This window comes from Amblyomma americanum, chromosome 6 (genome assembly GCF_052857255.1).
Source record: "Amblyomma americanum isolate KBUSLIRL-KWMA chromosome 6, ASM5285725v1, whole genome shotgun sequence".
NCBI lineage: Eukaryota > Metazoa > Arthropoda > Arachnida > Ixodida > Ixodidae > Amblyomma > Amblyomma americanum.
The window spans coordinates 96,395,772-96,421,968 of record NC_135502.1 but is presented as its reverse complement, the minus strand read 5'-3'; the positions used below and the strand labels follow the sequence as shown (position 1 = coordinate 96,421,968).

At 46.7% G+C, this 26,197-nt stretch overlaps 1 protein-coding gene and 1 long non-coding RNA gene across 4 annotated transcripts in view; one reads left to right on the top strand and one right to left on the bottom strand.

Moving 5' to 3' along the window:
* Window positions 1-5,656: 5,656 nt before the first annotated feature.
* LOC144093891 (macrophage mannose receptor 1-like) overlaps window positions 5,657-26,197 on the top strand; it is a 33,614-nt gene continuing 13,073 nt past the window's right edge. Inside the window, exons 1-6 of one of the 2 annotated variants that reach the window (XM_077627638.1) lie at window positions 5,657-5,812; window positions 17,569-17,688; window positions 17,820-17,936; window positions 20,224-20,366; window positions 23,913-24,012; window positions 25,752-26,002. In XM_077627638.1, the coding sequence (XP_077483764.1) occupies window positions 5,773-5,812; window positions 17,569-17,688; window positions 17,820-17,936; window positions 20,224-20,366; window positions 23,913-24,012; window positions 25,752-26,002 (771 nt within the window). In that variant the 5' untranslated portion in view covers window positions 5,657-5,772. Of the gene's footprint in view, window positions 5,813-17,538; window positions 17,689-17,819; window positions 17,937-20,223; window positions 20,367-23,912; window positions 24,013-25,751; window positions 26,003-26,197 lie in introns of both variants that reach the window. The other variant, XM_077627637.1, reaches the window with a different exon arrangement.
* Window positions 8,378-26,197, bottom strand: part of LOC144093893 (uncharacterized) — a 43,352-nt gene continuing 25,532 nt past the window's right edge. For both annotated transcript variants that reach the window (XR_013306345.1, XR_013306344.1), the window contains one exon: window positions 8,378-8,915. This is a non-coding gene — a long non-coding RNA (uncharacterized LOC144093893). The remainder of the gene's footprint in view (window positions 8,916-26,197) is intronic.

Here is a 26,197-nt window from a genome sequence, read left to right as displayed (position 1 = left end):
GGCGAGAGTGTTTGGGGGAAAGCTAAGAGGTAGTAGCTTCTGTGGCGGATTAATCGTAGGAAGGGGCAAGAACTGCACAGCTTGGCCAAAGCCAGAGTTACAGTGAGTTTGGGGAACACGGTGTACGAAGTGCTTCTTCCCTTAGAGAACATGGCAGAGATGGGTACGCATAGTTTTCTGGGAGGCAGTCGCATATACCGGGAGACAGCCTGCTACCGCTACTGTTCTTGATGCAGAGGAACCCTTTGGAAGGTCAAGGCATATCCGCAGGCAGTTGTTACGCGCAGCCTCGGGGATATTCTTGCTTGTTGGAGATAATCTGTGAAGCAATGGTAGACAGTAGCGCAAGGTTCCTCCAATGTAGGCTTTTTCCAGCAGAACCAATGACCGGTAGTTGCTGCCCCACCGTGTTCCCGCAATGAGTCTGAAAACTTGCAATGCTGCATTGATCCTCTCGCATAGTTTTTTTATCTGAGGTGACCACCAGATGTTACTGTCTATGACAACACCAAGCAATCGCTGAGATCGTACATAAGGTGGCGACCGTCCACCTAGGAGGAGTGGATATAAAGCCATCGTATTTCTGGTAAAAGCCATGGCAACATTCTTTTCTGGCTAGAGACGAAGACCTCGGGGAGAGCCGCGTACATCGAGATATGCCGTAACACTCTCTGTAGACGTTGGTGTGTAACGTAGCGCGAACGTGACGCGCTCCAGATGCAGATATCATCTGCATAGACCGTAATGTATACTCCTCGCGGAAGGTTTCTTGTTAGGTGTATAAGGGCAATATTGAACAGGAGAGGGCTGAGCACCGCTTCTTGCGGTAGGCCCCTCTCCACTGCGTGAAAGAGTTTTGGACCGCTTGGAGTGCTCATAAAAATTTTCCATTCTTTCAAATAGTGTCCAATTCATTCGTACAGCTTTCCTCCGAGGCCAATACTGGCCAAGGCAGCCATAGTTGCATGGTGAAAAACAGAGTCAAAAGCGGCCTTGATGTCAAGGAAAACGGCTGTAGGTATGCACCCAGCATGAAGGTACTCTTCAAGTGATGAGGCGAAGGCAATAACGTTATCAGTCGCAGACCTACTTTGGCGGAACATTTCTTGGGGCACTCGTTGCGCCTTTCGAGGAACCAAGCGATGCGTTTGCAGATCATACGCTCCATACGCTTACCTACGCAGCTCAGTAGGACGATGGGCCGGAAGGATGCGTAGCTTGTTGGCTGCTTACAAAGTTTCAAAACAGGCACAATTTTCGCCAGCTTCCATTCCGTGGGGACCTCCCCAGTCATCCAGGAAAAACGGTAATATTCTAGGAGTCGAAGACGAGAGTTGTGGGGTAGCTTTGCGATGGAGTCATGGATCATTTCATCATGACCCGGAGGGGTGCGTCTGTTTGACTGTTTGACTCCGTAATAGCTCTGCATAGCTCTTGAATTGTTAAAGGAAGGACCAACAATATCACCAGCTCCTCTTGGATGCCTGACTGACCATCTGCGGAGAGTGTCGCAGACCCTGATCCGCTGACAGTAGTCTGTAGTACTGTTCTGAGACTTAATTCTTTTAGGTATTTACGTTCATACAAAGAGAGGGCAGCGAAGGGGTGAAGCTGTTGGAATGTAGTGCGCATACCTCTAACGATCCGCCAAATTTTCTTTACTGGTTGGAGTGCATCGAGCGTAGAACAAACGTGACGCCATCTTTGCCGACTGAGTTTATCCAGGTAGCAACGAATGCGGCGTTGTGCTCGTCGACAGGCACGAAGGTCTTCAAGGTTTTTTGTGCGCAAAGCTTTCCTTTCAGCTCGCCTATACAAATAGCGCACAGCCTTTGAAATGCCTCATTATGTGTCGGATGCCTATCATTTTAGCTGTAATGCGAGTACTTTCTCTCAGGTAATGCGCTATTGTCGATACTAATTGCTTATTCCTGGTCGCGGCAGTAAATTCTCTGCTTGGAGCGTCTTTTAAGGCATCCCAGTCGGTAGACTTTATAAGGAATTTCTTTGGCGCCGTCTCGCGCGGACAACTTACATGAGGACTGGGTAATGGTCACTTCCACTTGTTTCCAAATCGGTGCACCAGCCAAAGTTGTGAGTAACGGAACTTGCGACAAAGGTTACGTCCATGCTGCTGGCAATCGCCCGAACTCGGAGGTAGGTTACGCTGTCATCCTTTAGCAGCTGAATTTAATATGTTGAGAAAAGTTCTGCAAGTTTCGCACCTCGGGCACATCTATGTGAGCTGTCCCAAATTTCGTTATGAGCATTGAAGTCTCCGCAAATATTATGCGTTGAGGGTGTCCTTGCTATCAATTTTCAAGCCTAGAAGCGTCGAATGGCCTGCCTCAATCAAGGTACACTCCAATGCGAGTGTAATCTCGTCTGCCAATTACTGTTACGGTACACACGTGTTCGCTGTCACTGTGAGGCGGGACATTAACCATGGAGGCTGGTGTATCCTCACGAAAGCCTATTAGCCATCTTCTGACGTTATCGGGTCGTTTTAAATAGTGGAAATAGTATCCGTGAAGTTTAAAATTTTCCTCGAGGCGTGACTCAGAGATGACTATGGAAGGGAAGTGGTACGCTTGCACGAGCTGTCGGAAATCGGAAAGTTTCGAGCTCAAACCACGAGCGTTCCACTGGAAAATGGTGCATGGGCTAAAAATGTTGTGTATGGTCAGCTGCGGTGAAGCTCTCGCTGCGGAAGCCGTGGTTATTTCTGTCTGGTATTTATTACGCAACTGCGGAGCGTAGGAAGCCTACACGAACGGCTCCACTGCAAGTACAGCTTCTACTTCTTGGAGACCTCATGACGAGAGGCTGGTGTGGGCAAGAGCTTTTATGGCTGCAAACAGCATCGGATTCCGTAGGCATGTGGTGTATTGTTCAGTGGTTCCGTTTTGCTGCCTTTCGGTGACCGCCCTGTCGGATTGCTGTGCCTTGGACTCAGAGAGGTTGTTTGATGGAGAACCAACGGACTTCCCACGCTTCTTTTTGAGCGCAGCTGCGTATGTGTTGTCAGCTGTTTTGTTTTTTTTTTTCCCGTTGGGATGACTGGTTTTGGGAGAGATCTGACGCGAAAACCACGTCAGGGTTAGGTGCTGGATCGTGACGCTTGGGTGGTTTTCCTTGTGCTTGCTCCACCGTGCGAGCAAGTGTAGCTGCTTTCTTTTTAAAACACCCTCCGTACGAAGTAGGGTGTGGGCCAGCGCAGTTTGCACATTTAGTTTGCACTCTCGAGGCACATTCTTTGTGCGAATGGGGGCCAGCACACACTTTGCAGCTCACGGGGCCGGTACAATGTCTCGATATGTGGCCAAGCCTTGGCATTTGTAACATTGTGCTGCTGCGACGTATTAGTGACAGGGTAACTACAGAACCCAAGCGTAACTCGTTTGGACAGTGGGGCATCTTTAGCGAATTCCAGAATTACAGAGCGACGACCTAGGATAACTAACCCTGAATAGCTCCATCCACAAGATTTGAAGATACGACTGGCTTCCACGCCTTGAAACCACCACGACGACGTCTGTCTCGAAGATCTAGACAAGCGCATTGTACATCTGTGAATTACTCGATAAATATGCGTGGAATGGCCACGCTTGTACATTCGCAACATCATGATTGAAGGGGTCATGACACTCCATTTTAACGCGATAGCGTAAAGGCCCCTGTTGTGCAGGAAATGCCGCTTCGTCGGCTTCGTGAGCGAAAAATGTCGGCAGAGACACTTGAGACTGCTTACGTGTGGAAAGGAGCAAGCCTCCCCACGCACTTTGTAAACACAGTCGCCGCGTGGCGCTATGCAACTCCATGCCACGCAGCTGGCCATTCTAACTCTGCATGGCTCGACGTATCCGCCGTCGTGACGCCTCTGCATCTCTTGTGATCTGCGCGCTAACTTAGTGAATACATTCACCGCCGTAGTATGGTCTGCGCTCCGTCATAAGAGTATAACGTGATAGACATCAGATTAATGCCCACAAATAAAAAATTTGCTTTTTTTCCACTCAACATTCATAGATTCTTCGGAGTCCTGATACCACTCCTGACGCAGTCGTGGAACCTTTAGGCGGTGCTCCACTGCCCTGGAGTGACAGGTGCTGCCCCCGGTAGAATTTGTGCGATCCAGATTGCTCTTCCCGAGCGACCTCGCGCGGCCAATCATTAAGTTAACAGCCACCTGCCAGGTTGCGTGAGGACGCCATCTTCAATGGGTGCCATCGAGTGCCACCCCCCCCCCCCCACACACACACACACAAACGGGTTTTCGCTCAATGGGGCAATTAAGAGTTCTGTGGGCCAGCGTGAACTTTTGGACGCAGCGACGTAGAGAGACCCAAAGAAACACAAAACATAGCGCTAACTAACAACTTTTAAAGAAAAAAAAGGGCGAAACGGGCGGAAATATATGGGATGGGTGGAGGCGGAGAGAAGGATGAAGAGAGGGCAAAGCGCATGGCAAATTAGGCTGCAACTGAGCAAAATCAAAAACAAAACCTTGGAAAAGTTGACGGAAGATGACGCTTTGCACTGCCTCCATCCTTCTCTCCGCTTCTACCCACTGCAGAAATTTCCGCCCGTTTCGCCCTTTTTTCTTTAAAAGTTGTTAGCCAGCGCTTTATGTCGTGCCTCAATGTGTCTCTCTGCGTCCCTTCGTCCTAAAGTTCACGCTGGCTCACAGATGGCCAAGGTAGGGTGGCCCAGGTTGCTTCCCTATCCAACCTATGGCCAACCTAGTGTGCAAGATTCTGCTCCACCTCGCGCAACCCGTCAAGGTAAAAAATTGGGCCGGTCATGTGTCTTTATCAAGTCAGTTATTTCCGTGAGCACGTGATCTTATATATGCCGCAGCGGTGGCTCAGTGGCTATGGAACTCAGCTGCTGACCCGAAAGACGCGGGTTCGATCCCGGCCGCGGCGGTCGAATTTCGATGGAGGCAAAATTCTAGAGACCCGCGTACTGTGCGATTTCAGTGCGCGTTAAAGAACCACAGGTGGTCGAAATTTCCGGAGCCCTTCACTACGGCGTCCCTCATAGCCTGAGTCGCTTTGGGACGCTAAACACCCATAAACCAAATGTGAACTTATTGCGTCATGATTTATTTCTTCAGCCATCCACCATCTGCAATTAAACCTGTTAGTACTTTCTGCAGTGGACCGGACATCGGTCATAGAAGCTACCGGTCTAAGTCGTGTTCTGCATATTTCTTGTTTTATCACATTAAAGTTTTCCTTTAAAAAAAACAAAGAAAACCCACTGTCGTTGCGGCCTCCCGGGGGGGGGGGGGGGGGGGATCAAGAAAGAAGCAATTTATATTTCGCTCTGCCTCTCTGGTAGCCGTGCTCAGCAAGCCACTATACAGCAGGCAGCACCGTACTAGCCACGTTCGTACGTCCAGCATTATGACCGATTCATCGCCCCTGTCATTCAACAAATTGACGTCTTTCCCCTCATCTGCAGCACTTACTCGTCCAAAGGATAGGTGCCTAGTAGCTACGTGGGAGTACGTATTGTTGCCCTTATCACCGCTAGCCCACTTATCGAACTCTAGTGAACGCGCGCTCATTGCCTCCCGTATCAGTTCGCCCATTGTTCTTAGTTTATCGACACGGTTCGGCGTTATTCCGTTCCTTGGGGGCGCGACAAGCAGTACTGACGGCTGCTGTGCGATCGGACTGCTTGAACGCTGCGGGAAACCAGCAGCCCCTACGTGAAACTTCACCCGTGTTTTTCAGGACCCGCTTTTTTTTTCACTGCTCGACCATGAAGTCTATATTTATTGTAATCCCGCTGTGCTTCACAGGTAAGCACCACCATTTACTTTTGCATATTTAGTACTTCATGAAAAGACATTTTACTGTCCCGCACACTGGAGATCAGTGTGTTCTGATCGAGATCGATACCGTCGTCGTCAAGTGTGGCGGGAACGAAATCGATCGACATTGACCGTTTAGCTGACAGAGTATGTAACTGTTTGCGGTCGAAATGCCACAACTGTTCAAGGTTTATGGAGTTGCGCCAAAATTAATGTGCTACTTTTACCCTAAGTTCAGTTCTCAAGCTTTAAAACAACAGTTTTTAGATCGCCGGCGTAAATACCTGCCGCAGTGACCCAGCGCGGCTACGACGGTCGGCTGCCGAGCTGACCAGTTCCAGGGTCCTATGCCGGCCACGGTGACCGCATTTTGATCGAAATGCAATGTAAAAGCGTCGTATACGTCGATTTTGAAGAAATTTAAACGTGTTTCTCGCAATCACACCTTTTGCGCCGTTGCAGCAAAAATTTCCTCAGCGCTTAGGGGCGTCACACTTGGCTACTATTGCGCGACGTCTGCCGTTTATTTCGCAAGGCCAGTGAAACTGGCTATTCGTGCGCGACAGGTAAAGTGCGAAAGAAGTGTAGCGAGTCTTTTCCGCTTCTGCCGTCAGACCTCGTTAGGTATCAATCCAGAGAAGAATGAAATCAACAAAATGAAACATGACGATACTGCGATCTGCCTTTCATTCTGTTGTTTCCTTTGAAGGGAACGGCCGTGTAAGAGCAGTTTTCCAGGCCCTGCTTTGACACTCAGCGAAGTTATTTAGCAAGCTTTTTTGGACTTATCACCTATCTGGACATCGACCAGCTTGCCTACACATTCAGCAGAAAGACAGCTGAAACAACTTTTGAATCGGACAATAAAATGTTTTGCCCGATAGATTTTGCTTCATAACTTTAAAAAACTGTTGGTTACGTGGTAGTTAACAATGCATTTAAAAACCGTGATACATTTAATCTAGAATGCGAGAAAGTTAAAGCCCTTGGTACCGAATGATCTCGCAAATTGTTCAAGACGTATGAAGGGATGCTTATTGTAGGCTAGACAAGGTACTGTAATTGAGAGCGACAGGAGACAGGAAAGGTGACTTCACAGTGTCATTCATTGCAGTGAATCGTAAATTACAAGCTGTGGAGTTTAAGTTGTCAAGCAACACAAGAGCTATGAGGGGCGGCTTAGTGGAGGGATCCAGATTAATTAGGCCACCTGGTGTTCTTTAACTCGTGCTGACATCGCACAGCACACTGCAGCTTCTTGAGTTGCGCCTGCATCAAAACACACCAACCACGGCCGACAAGTCGGGTATTGAGGCTCAATAGCCGAGCGTTCTAACCACTAGGCAACCGCGGCAGATTTTTGCGGGGAAAATGTCACAATTACATTATAAAAATACTTTGAAAAGGCAAAATTTTGTTTATTATATATATTTTTATGTGTCGATGAACGACGTCCTTCTACAGAAAAAAAAGAGCACCACCAGAATGTCATGCTTTCCCCAAACCATCTTCCGCGCAAATGTCTTTTCCGAGCCTCTTATCGTTGGCGCTTATCTTGTCGTGCTTGCGTCTTTATTTCTAATCAAGAATAGCAGACGGAAGAAACTAGATTGGGCCAAAACGCCCATGAACGCGTTTCAGCCAGAAATACAGCGCAAGAAAGAATTCTTCCCTGATTTTCTGCTGGGATTGGTTTCATGCGCGCACATGTGTTTTCCTGAAGCCGTGTTTGCGTCACCCATCATTTACTCCAGGCTACTTAGAGGATGAGGAGGCTGTTAGCAACAGGCAGCGTTATCCTTGAAAAATAATGGCTGCAGCTGTTGCAGCCGAGTGCCTTCGACTCGTAGGTATCTATTTACAGCAGTCAATTATTTATCAGTTTAAAGTTCCAATATCCTTGAATGTCATTTCATGTATTGTTCAGACATTTTTGCGCTGATGCTTTCCGGATTGTGCTCTCAGAGTAAGCACGCAGAGTGTTTACCGTACATGTGCACAGGTCAAACTCGCAGAGACGCAAGCATCTACGGTGTATATCACGAGGGTTCCAAAGTGAGCTCTAAGTGGAGCTCGTCTTCACAAAATTTGTCGATGTCAGCCAAAAAAAGAAAAGGTATGAAGCGAAGTGATTGACCTGAGCAGTTTATTTAGTTCAAAGTACCCGCCGTTTATTCACCAGCTATTGTTGATTAGCACACCTTCGCAATGATAGCTTTTCGAAACTATGAAAGCACTTCTGTAACAAGCGTGATCGCCACATGACCCTTCTATTCGAAAGGCTTTAAAGCTAATGCAATGATATAAGTTAGTATTTCAAGCTGCTGTATACCATGGTTCTCCCTGCAGTGGCATACAACAGTTGGCATTCAGATGGTTTCTTGGCAATCACAAAGTGAACAAGGGAGGGGAAAGACTCAGGGTGCTTGCCAACGTTTCGACAAGACGAGTTCTCTTCGGCTGGGCAACGCGTTCATCATAGGTGGGGTTTGAACAGAGCTTAAACTTCGAGGGGGAATGCCTGGTGAAGGGGGGGGGGGGGGGTGGGGGGGGGTTAACGAGCCTTCACATCGAGGAGGACTGTCCGGAGTTAAGGCAAGAGAAAAATTAAGACGACAGTTTCAGGTACGATATTAAGTGCCGTTTAGACTGACAGTGCACCAATCGTCTATCTAGCTTTCTTTGCTATATCTACAATGAGGCTCTGAAACAAATGTCGAATTTTCAACATGAATTTGGTTAACTCCTAAAACGCAGTTCTGCCGTTATCTTTACCGAGAGAATATCTCGCAGGGACAACAAGTGAATCATGGTCATCTCTAACGCCTACTGTAAGCTGGCATCATGCATTTTCCCCTCGCCACCGAACAGCCTTGGTAGAGGAAGTGCAGTTGGTGTAATGGCGGGTTATCGGCCTCTTATCACACAACAGACGTGGGCCTCGGATTCCTGGGATGCTCGCCCTTGTCTCGTGCCTTATCACTGACTGTGATCCGCCGTGCTGATGCAAGTTGCTGCAGTCAAAGCTCAGCAGGCAACTTGCGGAGGTTGCTTGCAGTGCTCGCTTGGACTCGTGACTCGTTCCTGGATGCTGCAAGAAAACAATAGATTTGGCATATCAATATTATCTGCCGTCACGCGTAGTACTTGTGTGCAGTAAATTGAATTCACATGTCGCACTGTGTGTGAACTGACTATTCCTGCTTCCTGATCTAAAAGCTAAGGCTGCACTGCGTTCAGAAAATTACGGTTCTGACGGTGAAAGATATGTTGATCATAATTATTTTCTCGAGAGCAGCGTAAGAGTCACTTTGGTTGCTACAGAACGGCCATTGAATTGCAACGTTTTGGACACCTTTCGCGGTGCGTCAGTGCAAAAACTATAGCCCTCTCCAAGCAGAGTGTCTTAGACGAACGCAACATTTAAAACCAAATACCGATAGCCTCTCATTGCAGCATCTCTGCGTGTCCCTTAATTTGCGTGTGCAGTACTACCCTAGTACATTGTTTTTACGCAATGTAGCCAGTATGATAGCGCGCGTGATAATCATATGATCTCTTATGAGCGTTGTCCTTCTTAATACCAATCACATCGCAATTCATTTAAGATGACGTTTTTTAGGACAAACTACCTAATATAATGAGATGCAACTCCACGGGAAACTGTGCACAGAGCATATTCGCTAGTTGATGAAAATAATAGACGTTTTTAGCGTGCCGGTGACTTATCAGCATGGGCGTATGCAGGTTCATCGGACGCCGGCTGGGCACGCGCAGTGGCCTCTTGCGTGTGCAGGCAGCGTCCGGTAAATCGGTATTCGTCTACGCCAATACTTCTCCGGTATGCTAAAAGTGTCTAATGTTAGAAGCCAGTCTGCCGTATAGCTGCGCGTCATGGCAATAAAGCACTCGGGACACAGACACGTTCCCGCGCACCAACGTCGCATTTAGTTCAACGAAGTTAATCGGGTGGTAATTAATGTTTTCTTAGCCACCGCGGCGGCTCAGTGGTTATGGCTCTCGGCTGCTGACCCGAAAGACGCGGGTTCGATCCCGGCCGCGGCGGTCGAATTTCGATGGAGGCGAAATTCTAGAGGCCCGTGTGCAGTGCAATGTCAGTGCACGTTAAAGAACCCCAGGTGGTCGAACTTTCCGAAGCCCTTAATTACGGCGTCTCTAATAGCCTGAGTTGTTCTGGGACGCTAAACCCTCACAAATCAAATCAAAATTAATGTTTTCTCTGAAGATGGAATGCATTACACTCATGTGCACGTGAAGTGCTTCTTGTCCCACGTAAACACAACGCTTTAAGTAGATAGGTCGATGTTCGCGAACTCGTACAGATAGCAGCAAAGGTTAACAGAAGGAAACATTTAGGGGCCCTCCTATCTCTGCCTAATGCTGTATTTTGCACAGTTTCAAAATTTTGTTTAGGGCCGCATTTTCAGATCGTAATTACTTCGGCAAGAAAGGTGCCTTAACGCTCAAATGACCTTTTCTTCTGTCTTTTTCTTATTCGGTTCTATGCTGTAACTCCAAGCTACATACTCAACTACTGACGAACAAGATACCAACTTCACACACGGGCTTTCGCCGCACACTCATCGTCAAAAATTTGTTCGGCGCTGCCAGTCTGGCCAGATAATAGGAGGGTTTTCAGCACTGCGGAGGGGTACTAGCACCGACTATACTGGACCAAGAAAGGCTTACGGCCAATATGCAAATTAGCGCGTGCAATTGTCTTGACCTGGCCGCTTCTCATGGGCAGACGGCACCCGGTTATTCGGTATACTCCATAGACTCCCGGCCTCCGACGTACCTAGAAGCCGCCAATGGGCGCAGTGATTCTTGCACCGGCCGCCTACATGTACTACGCTAAAACTGTCTACTGAAGTCTCCAGTGCGCTAAAACTCTCTCATATTCACATCAATGCTGCTTCATTAAGAAATATAACTTAGGGGTGAGCAAACAGCACTTTTTTGAGACCGGATTGAATACGGATAGTCTTGCTTCGGTACCGAAGATATGTGTTACGAATTGTTCAGCTATAGAAAACGAATCGAATAATTATAGTACCGAATATTCGCTACTTGAGCGAATATTTGCACAGATCGAATATTAATTCGAAATGCCAAGACTGTATGGCAGCATTGTAACTCATGGAGTTAAAGCTGTAGCTGTCGAAAGACGCAACAGTGATCTCCACTATGAGGCACGCAGCACGAATTCAGTATACTAACTCTGTGACCGTAATTTCATGCCGCTCGGAAAATTCCCTTTTCCTGCTGACGGTGACAACGAACAGACAGACTAGCGCCACATCACTGTTGATGAGAGGGGCGAAAGTTATGAGCCATGGCCTTCAATATCAGGAATAAAGGCAGTATTTACTGTACCTCACTGAACCCTACCGCGTCGCCCGGCATTGAAGGCCTAACGCTTGAGCATCAAAAACACCGGTGGGCCAATTGACATCTTCGCTGTGCTGAATGCACCGACCAATCTCCGCGTCCCGGCCGCGATGGTCGAATTTCGATGGAAGCGAAATGCTAGCCAGAGGCCCGTGTACTGCGCGATGTCAGTGCACGTTAAAGAACTCCAGGTAGTCGAGATTTCGGGAGCCCTTCAATACGGCGTCCTTCATAGCCTGTGTCGCTTTCGGACGTTAAACCCTGTAAAACCAAACCAATCGCCACCGCATGCTGTATGACGTCGCAATTGGCCGTTATAAAAACAGCCGTCGAAGCCAACTACGGCGCGCCCGATTCGAACTTTGTGTCTGCTGTTGTAAACTAGGAAGCGCAAAATACCGGACGTCGGACAGAGTAAGGGACACAAAAAACAGGTTCACGAGCGCTATTCGAACGCTAGTCCATCACTTTGTATGCGCAATATTTGATTCGGATAGCGAATCGATACGAGGATATTCGATTCGATATTTCAAAAGTTGGACTATGATTACACGCATAGAAATGCTGGAGCAGCCTATATTTATTGCAACAAAAAAAATACAGGTGCAGTTTCTGTGTTTTAAGACGTATTATGCAGATGTTTATGTGGTTCCCGTGATTAGAACACGCGTTACTCATTTTATTTTCATCTATGACTGCCTTTGTTTTGATCGTTGTACAACGAGGAAAAGCCAACTTGAAGAAAGTGTCAATTGTCGATTGGGATCTGATAAGTCCTGAAGGGTACAGCGAGCGAAACGTCATGCGGATGTTGCACTGCTTGCTCCGATGCAAGCGGCCATCGCCACTGCCGACATTGCACGCTACGAGCCAAGCGCAAAATCCTGAGTAATGCGCAAGTACGCGTTTCATTAGTCACAAAATTTCGTGTTTCCCAGCAAACTACCTGATCTAGGTCATAAACGGCCTTGTTTGCTACGTCCTGCAAAATATTGTGGAACAAAACACGCCGCTGAGAACTGGGACCGAAGGGACGTGCCAGTGCTTGTCAATTCCGGCTTTCAAACGCACAAACCGCTATAAACACCTACTCCACACGAGGCAGGCACTGGTCGTCGGATGTAATCTCCTTGTCATTGCTCGGCTTCGGCTGTCCTAAAAACTATGCCTTCGTGCCCGCCCCATTTTAACAAAGATTGTCCACTTACTCATTCATTCACGTGCGCTACAGTCACATTAACGGCGTCGAAATGAAGGCTTCCACACGTTTAATGGGAGACTGAGAACAGCAGTACAGGATTGCAAATTACAATGGAGGCTAGCTTGGAAAGTGAACGTTTCATGAAATTCTCATCAGAATTTGGTGAGAGTACCGAAGTTTTTTCTCTCTAGAGCAGGGTTCAAACCGGTTTCTTCTCGCTATTAACTCCCTTGCCTTTCCTTCCCTTCTCCTCCTGAGGAACACTTCATACAGTGTTTTGTTATTAGTAAAGATAGATTGTGCGGCCCTTTCGGCTTTTAAATCTTTGTCCGAGAGAAGAAGACGCATTATTGCAGAGAAATTTGCATTCAAAATTTTCCTCACACTTGATTCAAGCTCGTGACACTTATGTCCAGCTTTCCTAGGATATGTTAGATAAATGAATGTCAATAACTTCCCCTTTGAAACGGGATAGTGGATGGTGCCAGCACGCTCGGTATTGAGCCACTAGAGCCATCTGTTGGCCGACAGTAGCGAACACCGCGTGACTCAGTGTGGATATTTGGCGAAACTATAGAGTTTCAAGAGCTTCTGCGCCAGCATGGCGATTATCAAAAACGACTTTCTTCCTCCCATAAAAAAAAATTGACCCCGTAGAATGCTTCCTGCCCTCGCGCCAACTGTTTCTGACACACGTAAAAATCACTGAGATGCGCCGAAAATTCAAAAACGCCACGCGACACGAAGTGGAAGCCGTGCAAACTAGAGTTTTTCCAGATTTTCTGGTCTTAACATCGACAAGTACTTCGTGACCGTCGTTCGCAGTGAATGACGGTCTAGTGTAATCTCTGGATCCGTGCCCAACCATCTCCCTCGACGCACCGTAGTCTACTTGAGAAATTGGGCGCTGATGCATCACCTGAGGTTATTTGGCGCCTTATTGTAGCATACAAAAAACAGCTCCGTTCTCACTTGAACAAGATCGCGGCGCATAAAGAACTAAACAGCGCATGTGGAAGTTTGGTTCAGTTGCGTATGATTACAGTGGCGCTTTGGCCCTAAGCCTACGAACGCGACTTTTATCTAACGTTGCTTCCCCGCATTTGACGGCTTAGCGTTCTTCTGATGTTCCATGCATCTCGAATGCAGGGGATAGCACCTGCACCACGACGATAATTTGCCCGAAAATAGAGGCAAAACAGTGTTTTTCTTCGAAAAATATTCGCCTTCTATATATAACAACAAATAATGTACTTGCGCATAGAACACAGGACACAACAAAGTAACACATACGACAAGAACAGAGCGCAACTTCCAACTAGTTTATTAAGAGCAGGCCACTTGAATATATACCAGTGTTGGCCAACAGAAAGATTACAAAACCAAAAGAAAGATAAGCCACGTGCGCAGTTCATACCAGCATGCCACCGCCAAGGGTGCAACCAGATATCATTCTGTCCAACTGATATGATACTCCAAACATAACAAGCAAAACATAAAATCAAAAAAAAGAAACTGAAGATTCATGAGGTGAACAATGAACGCGGGGAATATGACATATCTTAGCAAAGCAGTGTGAAAAATGCTATAACAAAAGCAGTCAAACATGAAAGTGATACCTGTCAACGGGTAAACTATCCTCGTTGCAAAAGCAGTGTCAATAAAGCGAGTGTGTAACGCTAAAAACATTAAGCCACAGAGATAACAGCACCGAGTTTCACCGACGTAAAGCAACCTAGAGGACATCGAATTTACACATGTCCATCTAAGAATGTCATCTCTTTGTCGAGCAGAACAACTGAAGCAGTACTAACGCATTCGTCACCGGTGTTAGCAATATGAAAAGCCTCAATTATTTCTCTCAGAAGTTTAGTCTTAGCATGGGCCAGAATCGTGTTATTGGTAAAGATGGGCTTGCATTCATGATCCACTGTATGCTCTGGTAGGCGGCGTATTTCATTGTTTTTTATTGTCCTCTCGTGCTCCCGCAGTCTTTCGTTGACGCACTTTCGCGTTTATCCGATATATACTCAACCACAGGTTAACGGAATTCGATACACGACGTTGGTGGCGCATTGGACGTAATGATAATCGTGCTTCTTTTCACATGACTCTCGCTTCTTATACAGGACAGTACAAATACTAGAAAGCTTACTGGGGGCGGAAAAAGAACCTTTACGTCATATCTATGGCCTATCTTTTTCAAGTTGTGGGAAATTCTAATGATATATGGTATGACCTTCATGCTCTGTCTAGGGATTGGGGTGCTCGAAGTCTTCTTGTTGCCTTCTTTTACCTTCTGTAGAAGACTGACTGTGACACTGCTGATGACGTCAGTGGTGTACCCTGCTTTCTCGAGACGGGCAATTTGGTTTCCAAAACTGTCTTCCATAAAGTGCGGGCAGCTTTTGTTGAGCGCTGCTTGAAGAAGTCTTCCTACAATCCCACGTTTTATCAATTTAGAATGGGCGCTTTCATAAGGAAGCAATATCGTAAAACGTTGCAATTTCATTCTCAGCAACTCTCGCCAGAATGCGATCAACCTCTAATTAGCTCCCTGTGCACACATTCAAAATCAAGATTTCAGAAATTATTTGGCATTTTCTTTTATTAAGTGCAAAATTATGGCGCTTGCATACCCTAACACACAAGATTATCGATGATCTGTTCCCTTGGCTTTATTTTTTAGGATTTCCGGACAAATAATTGAAAGCTCTTCAAGAACATTTAGTAATTGAACGTACCAATTCCGGGACTTCATCACGCAGACACATTCACGCCTTATGGCATGAACTCAAGAAAGGAAAAAAAAAATAATTGCAAACACATTTGTCAGTTACCGACGCTCCGCAATTATAATTTTTTTTAAATTTCGATTTATTTCCACCTGTCGTCCTTGATGAGATGGGAGAAAAAGGTTTTTTTAAGCAGCTTGACCAGATCCCATCCCCTTACATGGGTATCGCGTCGGTACATATTTTATACAGAAAAGCAGTAAGCACCTCTGCCACTCTATTTGAAGAGAAACCAAATTTCACAATCGTTCAGACGCGCATTCGGTGTTACATACATCCGTACATTATCAACAGAGCGCGAACAAATGAATCATGGGCACAGTCTCCATTAGGTATGTGAGTATTTCTAAATGACGGAAAAAAAAACTTTATTAAAACAACTGCTCCAGTTTACCTATTGACAAATTTTTGACGTCATTTCCACCTTCCCTGAAAAAAAATTCAGCGTCGGAGAATACAAACCCTATAATGCTGAAACATATGCTTGCAACGGAACTGCTTGTAACTCAGCCCTAGCGCATACAGCACTGACGTACAGCACTTCCACCCAGGAACTTTTTTTAAAGCACACTGCTTCTTAGTTTTCGGCACGTGCAAATATTTTAAATTTTTGCGTCAAGTGGCTGTCCCCGATCACTCTTGGCTGAAAACTTTATTATACTCCGGCTGTTGCGAATTCCCTTGAAAAGAACGAATACTAACAACAGAAAAATAACTCAAAGAATCCAATTCTTTATTTCTTTGCATGTGCGTGTGTGTGTGTGAAGCCTGTTCCCCTCATTGCTACGGCAGTAACTCCGCTTTAAAAGGTCAATGGCGGAGCTACCGCCGTCACCGTCGAGCTATTTTCTCCTGCTTTACCAGAGTCCTTCTTAAAGCCTTAAAGACACTCGCTTCACTCAGTGGTTGCAGTCGTGGTTTCAACCAGCATCAAAGGAACCCAGATGAACTAAATGTGGCTCAGAGACCCCACGAAAAGCAGTTTTTCTTTTCTTTCTCCCTTTCTCCCGCCTGTTAAGCCACTAGCTCCCTCAAGTACATCTCTCTCGGGTAAGGACAAAGCTAAGCCAGAAGTCGACCTCATCCGGTTTGTCTGTGCCCCGCCAGGCGTGCGCCCTCGCCTCTCTCATGGACACGTGAGGCTGCTAGAGTGGATCGGGCACCCCACTATGCTGAAACAAGAGTAGCAAAACAGCCGAGAGCTACAGAGCGCAGAAAACCCGACAGCGCATTTGCGATCCTGCCTGGCTTGCACTTTCTGCTAAGACGTTGCGCTAGCACGCTTTAAATCTCGAACACCGAATTTATTGAACTAACGAACCTGAAAAAAAGAAATGTCGAAATGCACGTCTCGCAAAAGTTCACAATGACGGAACATCTGCGTAGGCGCAGCACGCAGGTAACCTGACTCATGAGGAAGGACGCCGCATTTCATTTCCTCAAAACCCCTCTGTAAGGAGGATAAACCAATGAAATTATTGGGCGCCTGTCAAGTGCATGCGTAGTGGTTGCGCCTCTTCCGTCACCGGAAAGAAACAACGAAGAGAAGATTAGCAATGATGAAAGAACATTTTGCAACAGGTTATGGTGCCATTTATCGCCATTTATCTGCCATTTAGCTTCATTTATTCTACCTGCAAAGAGGATCACAAACAGATGTTACACGCACTGTGCAAGCTATGAATAATACGATTAGCCTATTTAGCGCCCTTTCAAGTGCGGCTATCAGGTGATTTCATCCCCTCCTCTTAACCCTCATCAATAGTACACCCGGTCATAAAAGCTCAGTTATTGCTATACAGTCTCGAAAACAAGCCTGATTTTCCTCGCGGCTACGAGAAGCCCAAAACTAAACTGTATGATCTCCAGTTGGACGTCCCGGCACCACAGCGCGCTTTTCGTTTTTAGTGTGCACCGATATGCTGCAAAAACATTTGTATTTTTCTTTGCTTCGATCTATAAACGTAGAACCCCGAGTGTACAGCCCACTAAATACTGGTTGTGCCGACCCCTGTTCAGAGGATCAGTATATAAATGACGGCATCCTGGTAGTTTAACGTTTTCTGTCTCGTATGCCGTTTCTTGTTACTTCCTGGTAGCTCCGATAGGACCTTCCGGCTTCATTGCGCCGGACAAGCTTATTGAACTTACGCGAGCCTGTTTTGTTCGGAATAAACAAGAAGAGAGCACCCACTGGCATGAGATTAGAGCATCTTCCTGCTTGTTTATTTACGTTGTGTTTCGTAGAATGTTTTGTGTACACTTGTACTGCATTGCTCTTAAGTAATAATGGTGTGTTAATGCAGCTTTCTCTACCCTGGCTTCACTTACTACAGGAGCCCGTTCCTGGGATCTTCCAGCGGATTGGTTCCAAGGTCGCTATACACAGTCAAATTCAGTGGCGAGGGTTGACTACTCAAACGGTGGTAACTGCCCCGAGGACTGGATTCCATTCGGTGAGGAATTGTGAACCTGCTTAGAAAACATGCACAAAAAGCAGTCGAGACAACGTTGCCTAGACTGTTTTTTTAGTCGTCGCCCTCTCATCAATGCAATGTAAAAGTTCTGTGCGCTTTTTTTCTCACAGGTGAAAACTGCTACTGGTTTGCCAGCAACGAAAGCCGACTCATGTACTTCCAAGCTCTCAAGCACTGCAAGTCGCAGAACGCAAGACTAGTGACAGTGCCCACGGAAAAAGAACAAAGTAACATCACTTTCAGTAACGGCGTCAACAGCCTATAATGCTACAGCAATGCGAACACATAAGGCAATTAGTTGTCCCCGTGAATTTTTTTTTTACATTCCAAAGTACGTCAAACATCTGTTAGGCTCAGCTGCTTCGCTATCGTTTTCTGGGGCAGGAAGACAAAGGGTATGTGAGGGCAAACAAAAGGATTGAAAAATAACATGACCGTGCCTGGACAGGAAGAGAATACGAGAGCTAATCAGAATGCTAACCGGCGTTCGCTTCAATCAAACGGCCTGGCATACCTACTCCTCTACCGCGATTTCCAATCGCTGTCTGCCCGAGCGGTTTTGATAACAAGAAAAGCATTCGCTGATGACGCGGAGCAGCGGCAGCAGTGGCAATGACACGACGGCTTGTCAGTGTTTCGTTATAGTAAAGGGACAATGAGGACGATTCCATTGAAATATAGTTCTCAGAAAGAGTTGATACCCCGGTTCATTCTGGCTACGTTGACGTTTGCCCGGCAGCGAAGGACGCATTTTTATGGCCGAGGAAATTGGATTTTAAAACATTCCCGCCAGTCGAGTGAAGCTTGTGTCGTACTTAACAAAAAGGGGAGGTTGCCACCATTTTGAGGTAGACGGTGATGTAGTGTAGCCACTAGGGTCAGCGTCAAGAACGTGTGTGGACACACTCATTGTCCCTGCGAATTAGGCCGGTGTTGCCGACAGCTGTATCTCGTTTGTGGTCACTTCTAGCCTATAAAAGCTCTGTTTTCTATTAAAGTGGTCTATTTGTGATTAGAATATTGTACTCACCAATGCGTGCCAACTTCTATATCTCCCCATTGTTCTTCTAAGCTTGGCGGAGGTCGAGACCGGCACACCGTGACTAGGCTGAACGAGAGTCTCTTGATAGTCTTTGATGAAGCTCTGATGAAACTTGGCGACCGCTCTTACGCGAAAGCGCTGAAGCAGTTTCATCGGAGCGATAGAGGCCAGCTTTTCGGGTTGAGTGTTGGTGCAATCCCACATGTCGCAAAGCTAAAATGGTGTCTGTCGCAATTTTCCGTAATAATAAAACTTAAAAGGAACACTTAAGCTCCGCCTCGAGGGCATGGCGCGATAGCGATAATAGATGCTTTTAAGCATAGCGTTTACCGCCACCGCTACCACTTAAAGCGTACCGCGAGGTGCCACTGCGCATGCGCAGATCGCTCTAGTGGCCCCAAATGGCGCCAGGTTGCCGTCAACATGCTGCAAGCCTTCCGCGTCGGGACCAATCAGCGGGTGCGCAGTGGTGGGGCGCGGTACACAGTAAACGATAGCGGCAGCCATACGCGCCACGCTAAAACGGTCTACTGAGTCCAATCAGCGGCCTGGTGTCTTCTTTGTGTATCACTTGGCAGGTTTTGGATACTGTCTTTTATTTCACTCTGACGTAACGCTTAACCTATCCTTAAGAGTACAATGCGATACAATTAGATATCCCTCCCACGGAAGTACTCCTTAAAAATTAACAGCCCGCTCTGTCCCACTCTCATTAAAGAGGTGATAATATATAACTTCTTGACAACTTGCCCCAGACTTCGGGCAGCACGAAAGCTACACCTCAACCGCCAGGATTACCATCCAGCCGACCACCAGACAAAAAAGTCTGGGCACGTGGGCCCCAACACCGGGCATTGTTGGCATTTATAGCCAGCGCAGGTCTACATATGTACATCTCACTTATGCCGAAAGGCATGTTTGCGCAATAAGAAAAAGTACTCGTTTTGTGCAGCCTAGGTTCCGCCTACATGTCAGTATATGCGGAATCGGTCAATCTCTAATGTACAGTGGTAGATCACTGGCAGTCGTCATGCCACTCCCGGCGCAGCGGTGCAGCGATTCAGCGACGCGCCAGAGACCCAAGTTGCTCTTCCCGAGCAGCCTCTCGCAGCCAATCATTAATTTAACTGCTAACTACCACGATTGGCACGTTGTGGTGGTGTCAGAAGGTCACGTGACCTCGGTGGTGAAGTGGCTCACCTGCTTCTCTTGACGCCGCGGACTGCAGGTTTTCCGCTGAATGAAACCCTTAACGCTATCCCGCTAGAACTGGCTGGCGTATAGGGAATGCACTCCAATTATTTTTGTACAGCAGCGCGTTTTATGTGTTTGGTAATGAGAGAATGAAAAAGATATTTTCAGCGTGAGTGAGCGAAAGAATGAAGCATGCACAGGTTCCAGGCCTTCCTGTGAATGCCAGTAAAACTCTCCTTCCCCCCCCCCCCCCCCCCCCCTTCCCCCGCCATGAGCAGAGTTCCTGATGAGCCGTCTTTACGATGCAACAACAAATTTGTGGATCGGACTGGAACGACTACCAAATAATACCTGGACTTGGATTGACGGAAGCTCCGTGGAGTACACAAATTGGATCATCGGTCAGCCCCGTGAAACTGGAGTAAGGAATAAGTGCATTTACTTCTTTAGTGCTCAAGTATGAAAGGAAGTAAGGTACACACCGCTGTCAAAAGTTTATGGAAAACAACTTTGCCTAAAGAATTGAATGGTTTTCATCCAGTGCGCTTTTTTTTTAGACTAAATCGCGCAATTTGCCGTTAACATGCGCATAATATAGAGTTGAACTTCGTTTTAATGACCTCGATTGGGCCCCGCGATTTCTTTGTTATAGACATTAGTTCGCTATAACGGTGCGCGACCTTGGTTGAAACTGTGGTATTTCAGCGGGCTTCCCTGCCAATATGTGTGCCTACGACAGCATGGCTAGTGTTTAGTATGCCGCCAGGACGCGTTGCTGAAGAGTTCACCAACCAAATGTGCCAGCTTTTTCAGCGCGCACCTATTTCTTTCGCTGCCCGCATAGGCTTCAGAGCTAGAGAACGGGTCTTGGATGGGCAGTGTAATAGAGGAGAGAAAAATATTAAATCAGAAACTTTACCCCAATTTAGCATGTACTGAAGCTTATACGGGCCGCTGTAAAGGAAGGCGCGCGCGGCAATTTCTTCTCCAGTGCCCATATCGATTAGCTTCGCCGCGCAGCTCACGTGCACGTGCGCCAAAACACTTCGCCGCATGACAGGAGTGTCTCGTAAAAAATGCCTATGCGGGCCCGAAGGCTTTGATCGTGGCCGCCTTTCGGGTTACGGAAAATTGTTTTGCGCTTCCGTTAACCGCCGCTTGACCCTGTAAAACTAGCGATACGCCGATGCCGTCAAGCACAATAACCGCACTGCGAAACGGTTTCAGCCGTGCGACCATGCTGCGAAAACGGAGGCTAAATTTTGCACATGGTACCAGAGAAGCAGAGTGCGCTCAGAGTGTGCAGAGAGGAGACTGGAGAACGAGAAAATTCCAGTGCCCTTGGCAACTCTGTCAATGCGCAACATGGTCCAGCGGGCTATGGGCACCACGCAGCGTGACATCATTCAGTGGGAAACGTGCCCCATTTCAGGTGAAGGGAGCGCCAGCGTCAAACAGCGCGCCGAAGTTTACAAGCTGTCCAGAGAAATGCTCCAAGCAGGCCTCGCTTGTGGCAGGGAAATTCTTTTGTGCATATTCTATGCGATGTCCAACAGGGCTGGTTATGCGTGGTCATTTCAGTTTGCCGCGTCGAACTGGTTCAGATGTGTTAGCACCATTACAAATAAGCATGCTTGGAGCGAATAGGCCAGTGGAATTCACTGATGGTTCATTTCATCCCGTTGTAGAAAAAACGAGGTATCAGATACATATTCTTTATGGGAGTTTTCAAGGGGAATTTGTTTTCCTTCGTTATATCCATTATTTCATTATAGACCGTTTTGCTATAGCGAGATTTTACTGTGTATGTATCAAAGGGTGCGCGCAAAGGCGGTGATTGGATTATTTTTCCCGCTAATATAGCCTTCCATAAACGTTTAACTGTGGATGTCTACAATTACTCAGAAGATATGTGCTGACTAAAACAAGATGCTTTGTTGCGAGGCATTTACGTGAGTGGTCACTGAAGGGCTTCGATAACTGCTCAGTGAAATTCGGAGCACACTCCCTGGAGCGAAAAACAGCATAAGAGGGCGAGCCTAAGTGTCACACGGAATTAAGAACGCACGGTTTCAAATTATTCCCGAGTATGACTAGTCACGTGTCAGATGCCAGTGTAGATCTCGTTATTAGCGTGCGAATAATGCTTAGCCTACCGGTTCCTGTTTTCATCGAAGTATATCAATGTGAAAATGGCTTCATGTGAATAGCAGTACCCATTACCCATTAGTAAAGAATACCTGTATGAGAAAGTGAAGCCGGAGTAATGGAATGAGTGAGTGAGCATTTGAACGTTGATATGTTGATTTCGCGTATTAGTGGAGCGAAATGAGAGAATTTGCGCATGGCTGTGATATTAGCGCCAGTGTAGCATTAACACAAAAACACAAGAAACAGAAAATAGTATGGCGATCGTACGCTGCGCTTTGGCATATGCTTGATTACCTGCACATGAACGTTTTCAACCTTTGTTTATATATGCCTTAATATAATTTTTGTTGCTTGTTGAAAAAGAATTGTCATATGTAGACATTGAAATATCTTTAGAACGCGAGCTCCGTAGGAGCGTTGGTTGCAGGAAAGTGCATTTTAATTTCCGTTATTGCAGGAAAGTGTATTTTCATCCCCGTTATTTAGGTCGTCTCTGTTTTGGGCATTTCTGCTGTTTTTTACCAGGATTTTAAAAAAATCTTTTATTGGCAGCCACTTGTGTCTACAACGTAAAGACGAGTGCAGCTTTCTTGGACACCATAACTTTTAATTCTGAGGCATCTGTTGAATATTGTAAGATACTGTTGCGAACATATTGATGGGAAGGGTCTAACCTTCTGATGCGCAGCAAAAGATTGGTCTTCATATTTATCCTGCGCTTGCAGAAATTAGTGAAGACTCCGATATAAAACCAATAAGGTGCGATTTTTAAAATAAAAAGCTGAAAACTACAAAAGTCCAAAGAGGGATATGCAGATATATTCATTGCTGTGATGCAATCTTACGATATGCAAAAAAAAGTTGTTCCTAAACAACTTCTCGTTGAAAAAATTCGTTTGTCCTTATTTTCTGCGTACTATAATTATTTGCAGTTATGTTTACTTCACAAAAAATTTCTGCACGTTCAACCTTCGGGTAACGAGAAGCGGCACGAAATATTGGTGGCACTCAGAGTAGGAGCTTAGGGTGTGAGCAGGAGTGTTCGATGACTGTTAGGTTCTTCCAGCTAAACTCACACTAGCATCACCGGTGAACTGTATGAACGCATCTTGGTATGTGTTTCGCAGTAGCCGGCAGTAGTATAATAAGACATGGGATGCGTTGGGGTAGGATTGTAGGAGCGACAAAGGTGTGTTGTGTAAGGGCATGAAGGTTGGTAACGCGCGATAAGCGCGTGAGTCGGGTTCCTGTCATAGCGAGAGACAGAAAGTAAAAAGAGGGCAGGACGGTGAGCAGCGACTATGCCTACGGCAACAACGACGACGCCATGATTTCGCCCAGCGTGCCCGATACAGCTGTCGCTGCAAAACGGGTCTTGTGCGCCGCTAAGACAAAATGACAGGAGGATGAGAGGAAAGAGCCTCTGTAGTGGGATCCAACATCTCTAGTCCAGCACGTCCAGCCATATAAGCCTATGTCCAAAGCATTGGTTTGGTGATTGCAACATTCCTACCTATTCGACCATGCCTACTGATAGCATTTACGTAGTCGACAAACTCCAAAGTAGAACTTGTAGTAATCCTTGACAATATTAAGGAACGTATACAGAGGAATTAAAGGTTGGAGGCCGTAACAGGAATTATCGACAAGATGTACAAAGTTTGATGGGAAATTATCTATGGAACAATACTCCAGACGTCGCCAAAATGCAACGTCAGCCCGTGTTACTCGACAGCTGTGCCGTACCCACGTTGTCATCCTTCCTTATCCATACAGTGACTAGTAAATAAGCAGCTGCCCTTCTGTTCTTTCGCAGGGAGATTGCAACGAAATACTGACGGGAACTCTTCACCCCGGCCGCTGGAACCAAGTCCGCTGCAATGTTAAAAGGATGCACGTCTGCCAGAAGAAACGAGGTGCGGGATTTTCGTTGGCGTCTTGGCGATCGTTGCGAAAATTACAGTTGCTCTGGCGAAGCATACGACGTCGATGAATGTAATCGAGCGCAGTGATAAAGCGGTCAGTCCTTGCAGTTGTAGCACATGCAAAGTTTTCTAGGACGGCTGAAGAGAAAGTTTACGCATGTTGTTTAGTTGTATGGCTACTGGCTTTACGGGCTTTAGTGTAAGAAAGCGACTCTGGCCACGTTGTGAACTGCTGCATCAACTAGGGGATGATACTTCCGAACTTTCGTTCTCAACACTGCGGTGGAGAAGAAAATTATCTTTTTTCTTACCTGTGTGCACATTTTATAAATGCAATAGTTGTTTACTGATACTATGATAGTACTCTTGTCTCGCTAAAAACATTTATAACAAGTATCTTGCCGTTTGAATCGATAGCTCTTGTTATTACGATTTTCATTTTATAACATATTGTAAGCCACTTGCACAATGTTAGAAACAAGAGCACGGTGCAGGGCTATGTATGAACAGGAGGTAGGCGAGCTGGGTGTTCAAGGCATGGCGTGTCTTCATCCGAGTGTTGGTTCAGGTACGGCTTTTCTCAAAATTATACAGCCCACCGGATTATTTTCTGGGCCACAAAGCCTGGCTTGAGTCGCATCGCCAACATTTTAAAAAAGTGTGGTTCGTCAGTGAGACGAACTCTTTTCCTCACCCCTCCAAATTTAACATTTTCAGGGGCACTATAGACAAACCCGCTGCAAGATCAAAAGCGAACCCCATGAACTGTGTACTTTCGGCAAAGGCAGGTCGTTTCTTACCCTGTAACAATACACAGGGCTATGCGAATTCCGCCGAAACCAAGCCGGGACGGTTTTCGGGGACACTTTGCATTTTTTTCCTCTCGGTCGCAATTTCGACAGTCAGCCTCATCAACAGTTTTAAATAACTGAACTCAATGGTTCTCTTTTGTATAAAGCACTATGTGCGTGTTTGACCCGCAACCGTCACTGCATCACAATCTCCCACGTTTTGTAAAAGTGGCCGGTTGGTCCATTTCCTTCAACTACTATCCGCAAGACCCTATCGGTGCTGTGGTCTGATGTTGTTTACAGAGTCAGAGAGAGCGACTGCAGGTGACACATTTCTTTACCAGGATCAGCAAACCATCTTTAACTATGTAAGTGGTACATGACAGAGGCCAGCAGTCACCGAATCCAAGGAGCATAGGAGATTTTTTTTTTATTTGTGGTGTTGATTACTTGGAAATTAAGTGTTATTATTTCATGGCACAAAGAAAATTAACAAGAAAGCTAGAGAAAAACAACCACATGCTGCCGGTGGGATCCGAACCCAGGACCTTCGAATTTCGCGTCCGGAGTTCTACCAAGCGTATCTGGTGGTGGCGATGGAGGGGGGGGGGGGGTGATAAACACTTTATTCAATAGCGAGCTTTGCGGGCCCCAAACTGAGAGGAACCCTTTGTCCATGGCTCCTACGGCCTTAGAATTTTCCTGTGCCAGCTCAACCAGCCCTTCTTCGGTTCTCCAGGCGTGAGCTGAGCAGCATGACCTCAACTTTTCTGGAATTTTCGCGGTGGCCTGCGTTCTTTCCCAAGCCCATATAGTGTGGTACAGTTTGGAGTTTTGCCCGCATAGGGAGTATTGTTTACGTACTATGTATGTGTAATTCATTACAGGGATGTTTTCTCCACGCACCCTATTTATGCGTTTTCTCAATGCGTTTCGCAGATAAGTCGCTGCCTCCGCAACCGGTCACGCCTAGCGAGTCGCGGTGCGACCTGGCGTACCCCGGTTCCTTTGGCTACCGGTCGTCCTGCTACCGCATGGGGGACTACCAGGACTGGAAGACCGCCGTTGAGCGTTGCCAGGGACTGGGAGGCCATTTGGCCCACGTGCGAGATATCTTCGAGGACGCCTTCCTGTCCGTTAAGTTCAACTTCCGCGGCGGACTCTACTGGATCGGTCTTCAAGACGCAAAGGTGCGCAGCATCATTGCGCGCTTAAGTGCAGGAGCACATGCGTGTTCCGCGAAGGGCGATGCATTTCACCCGAATGAACTCGTTTAATCATTTAAGCCATTCTTCCGCTACCTGCTTGTCTTAATGAAGCTAGTTGCTGCAGTGAGGACTGCCCCGGCAGACCATTCTCATAACCGCAAATTACGTTTTCCTCAC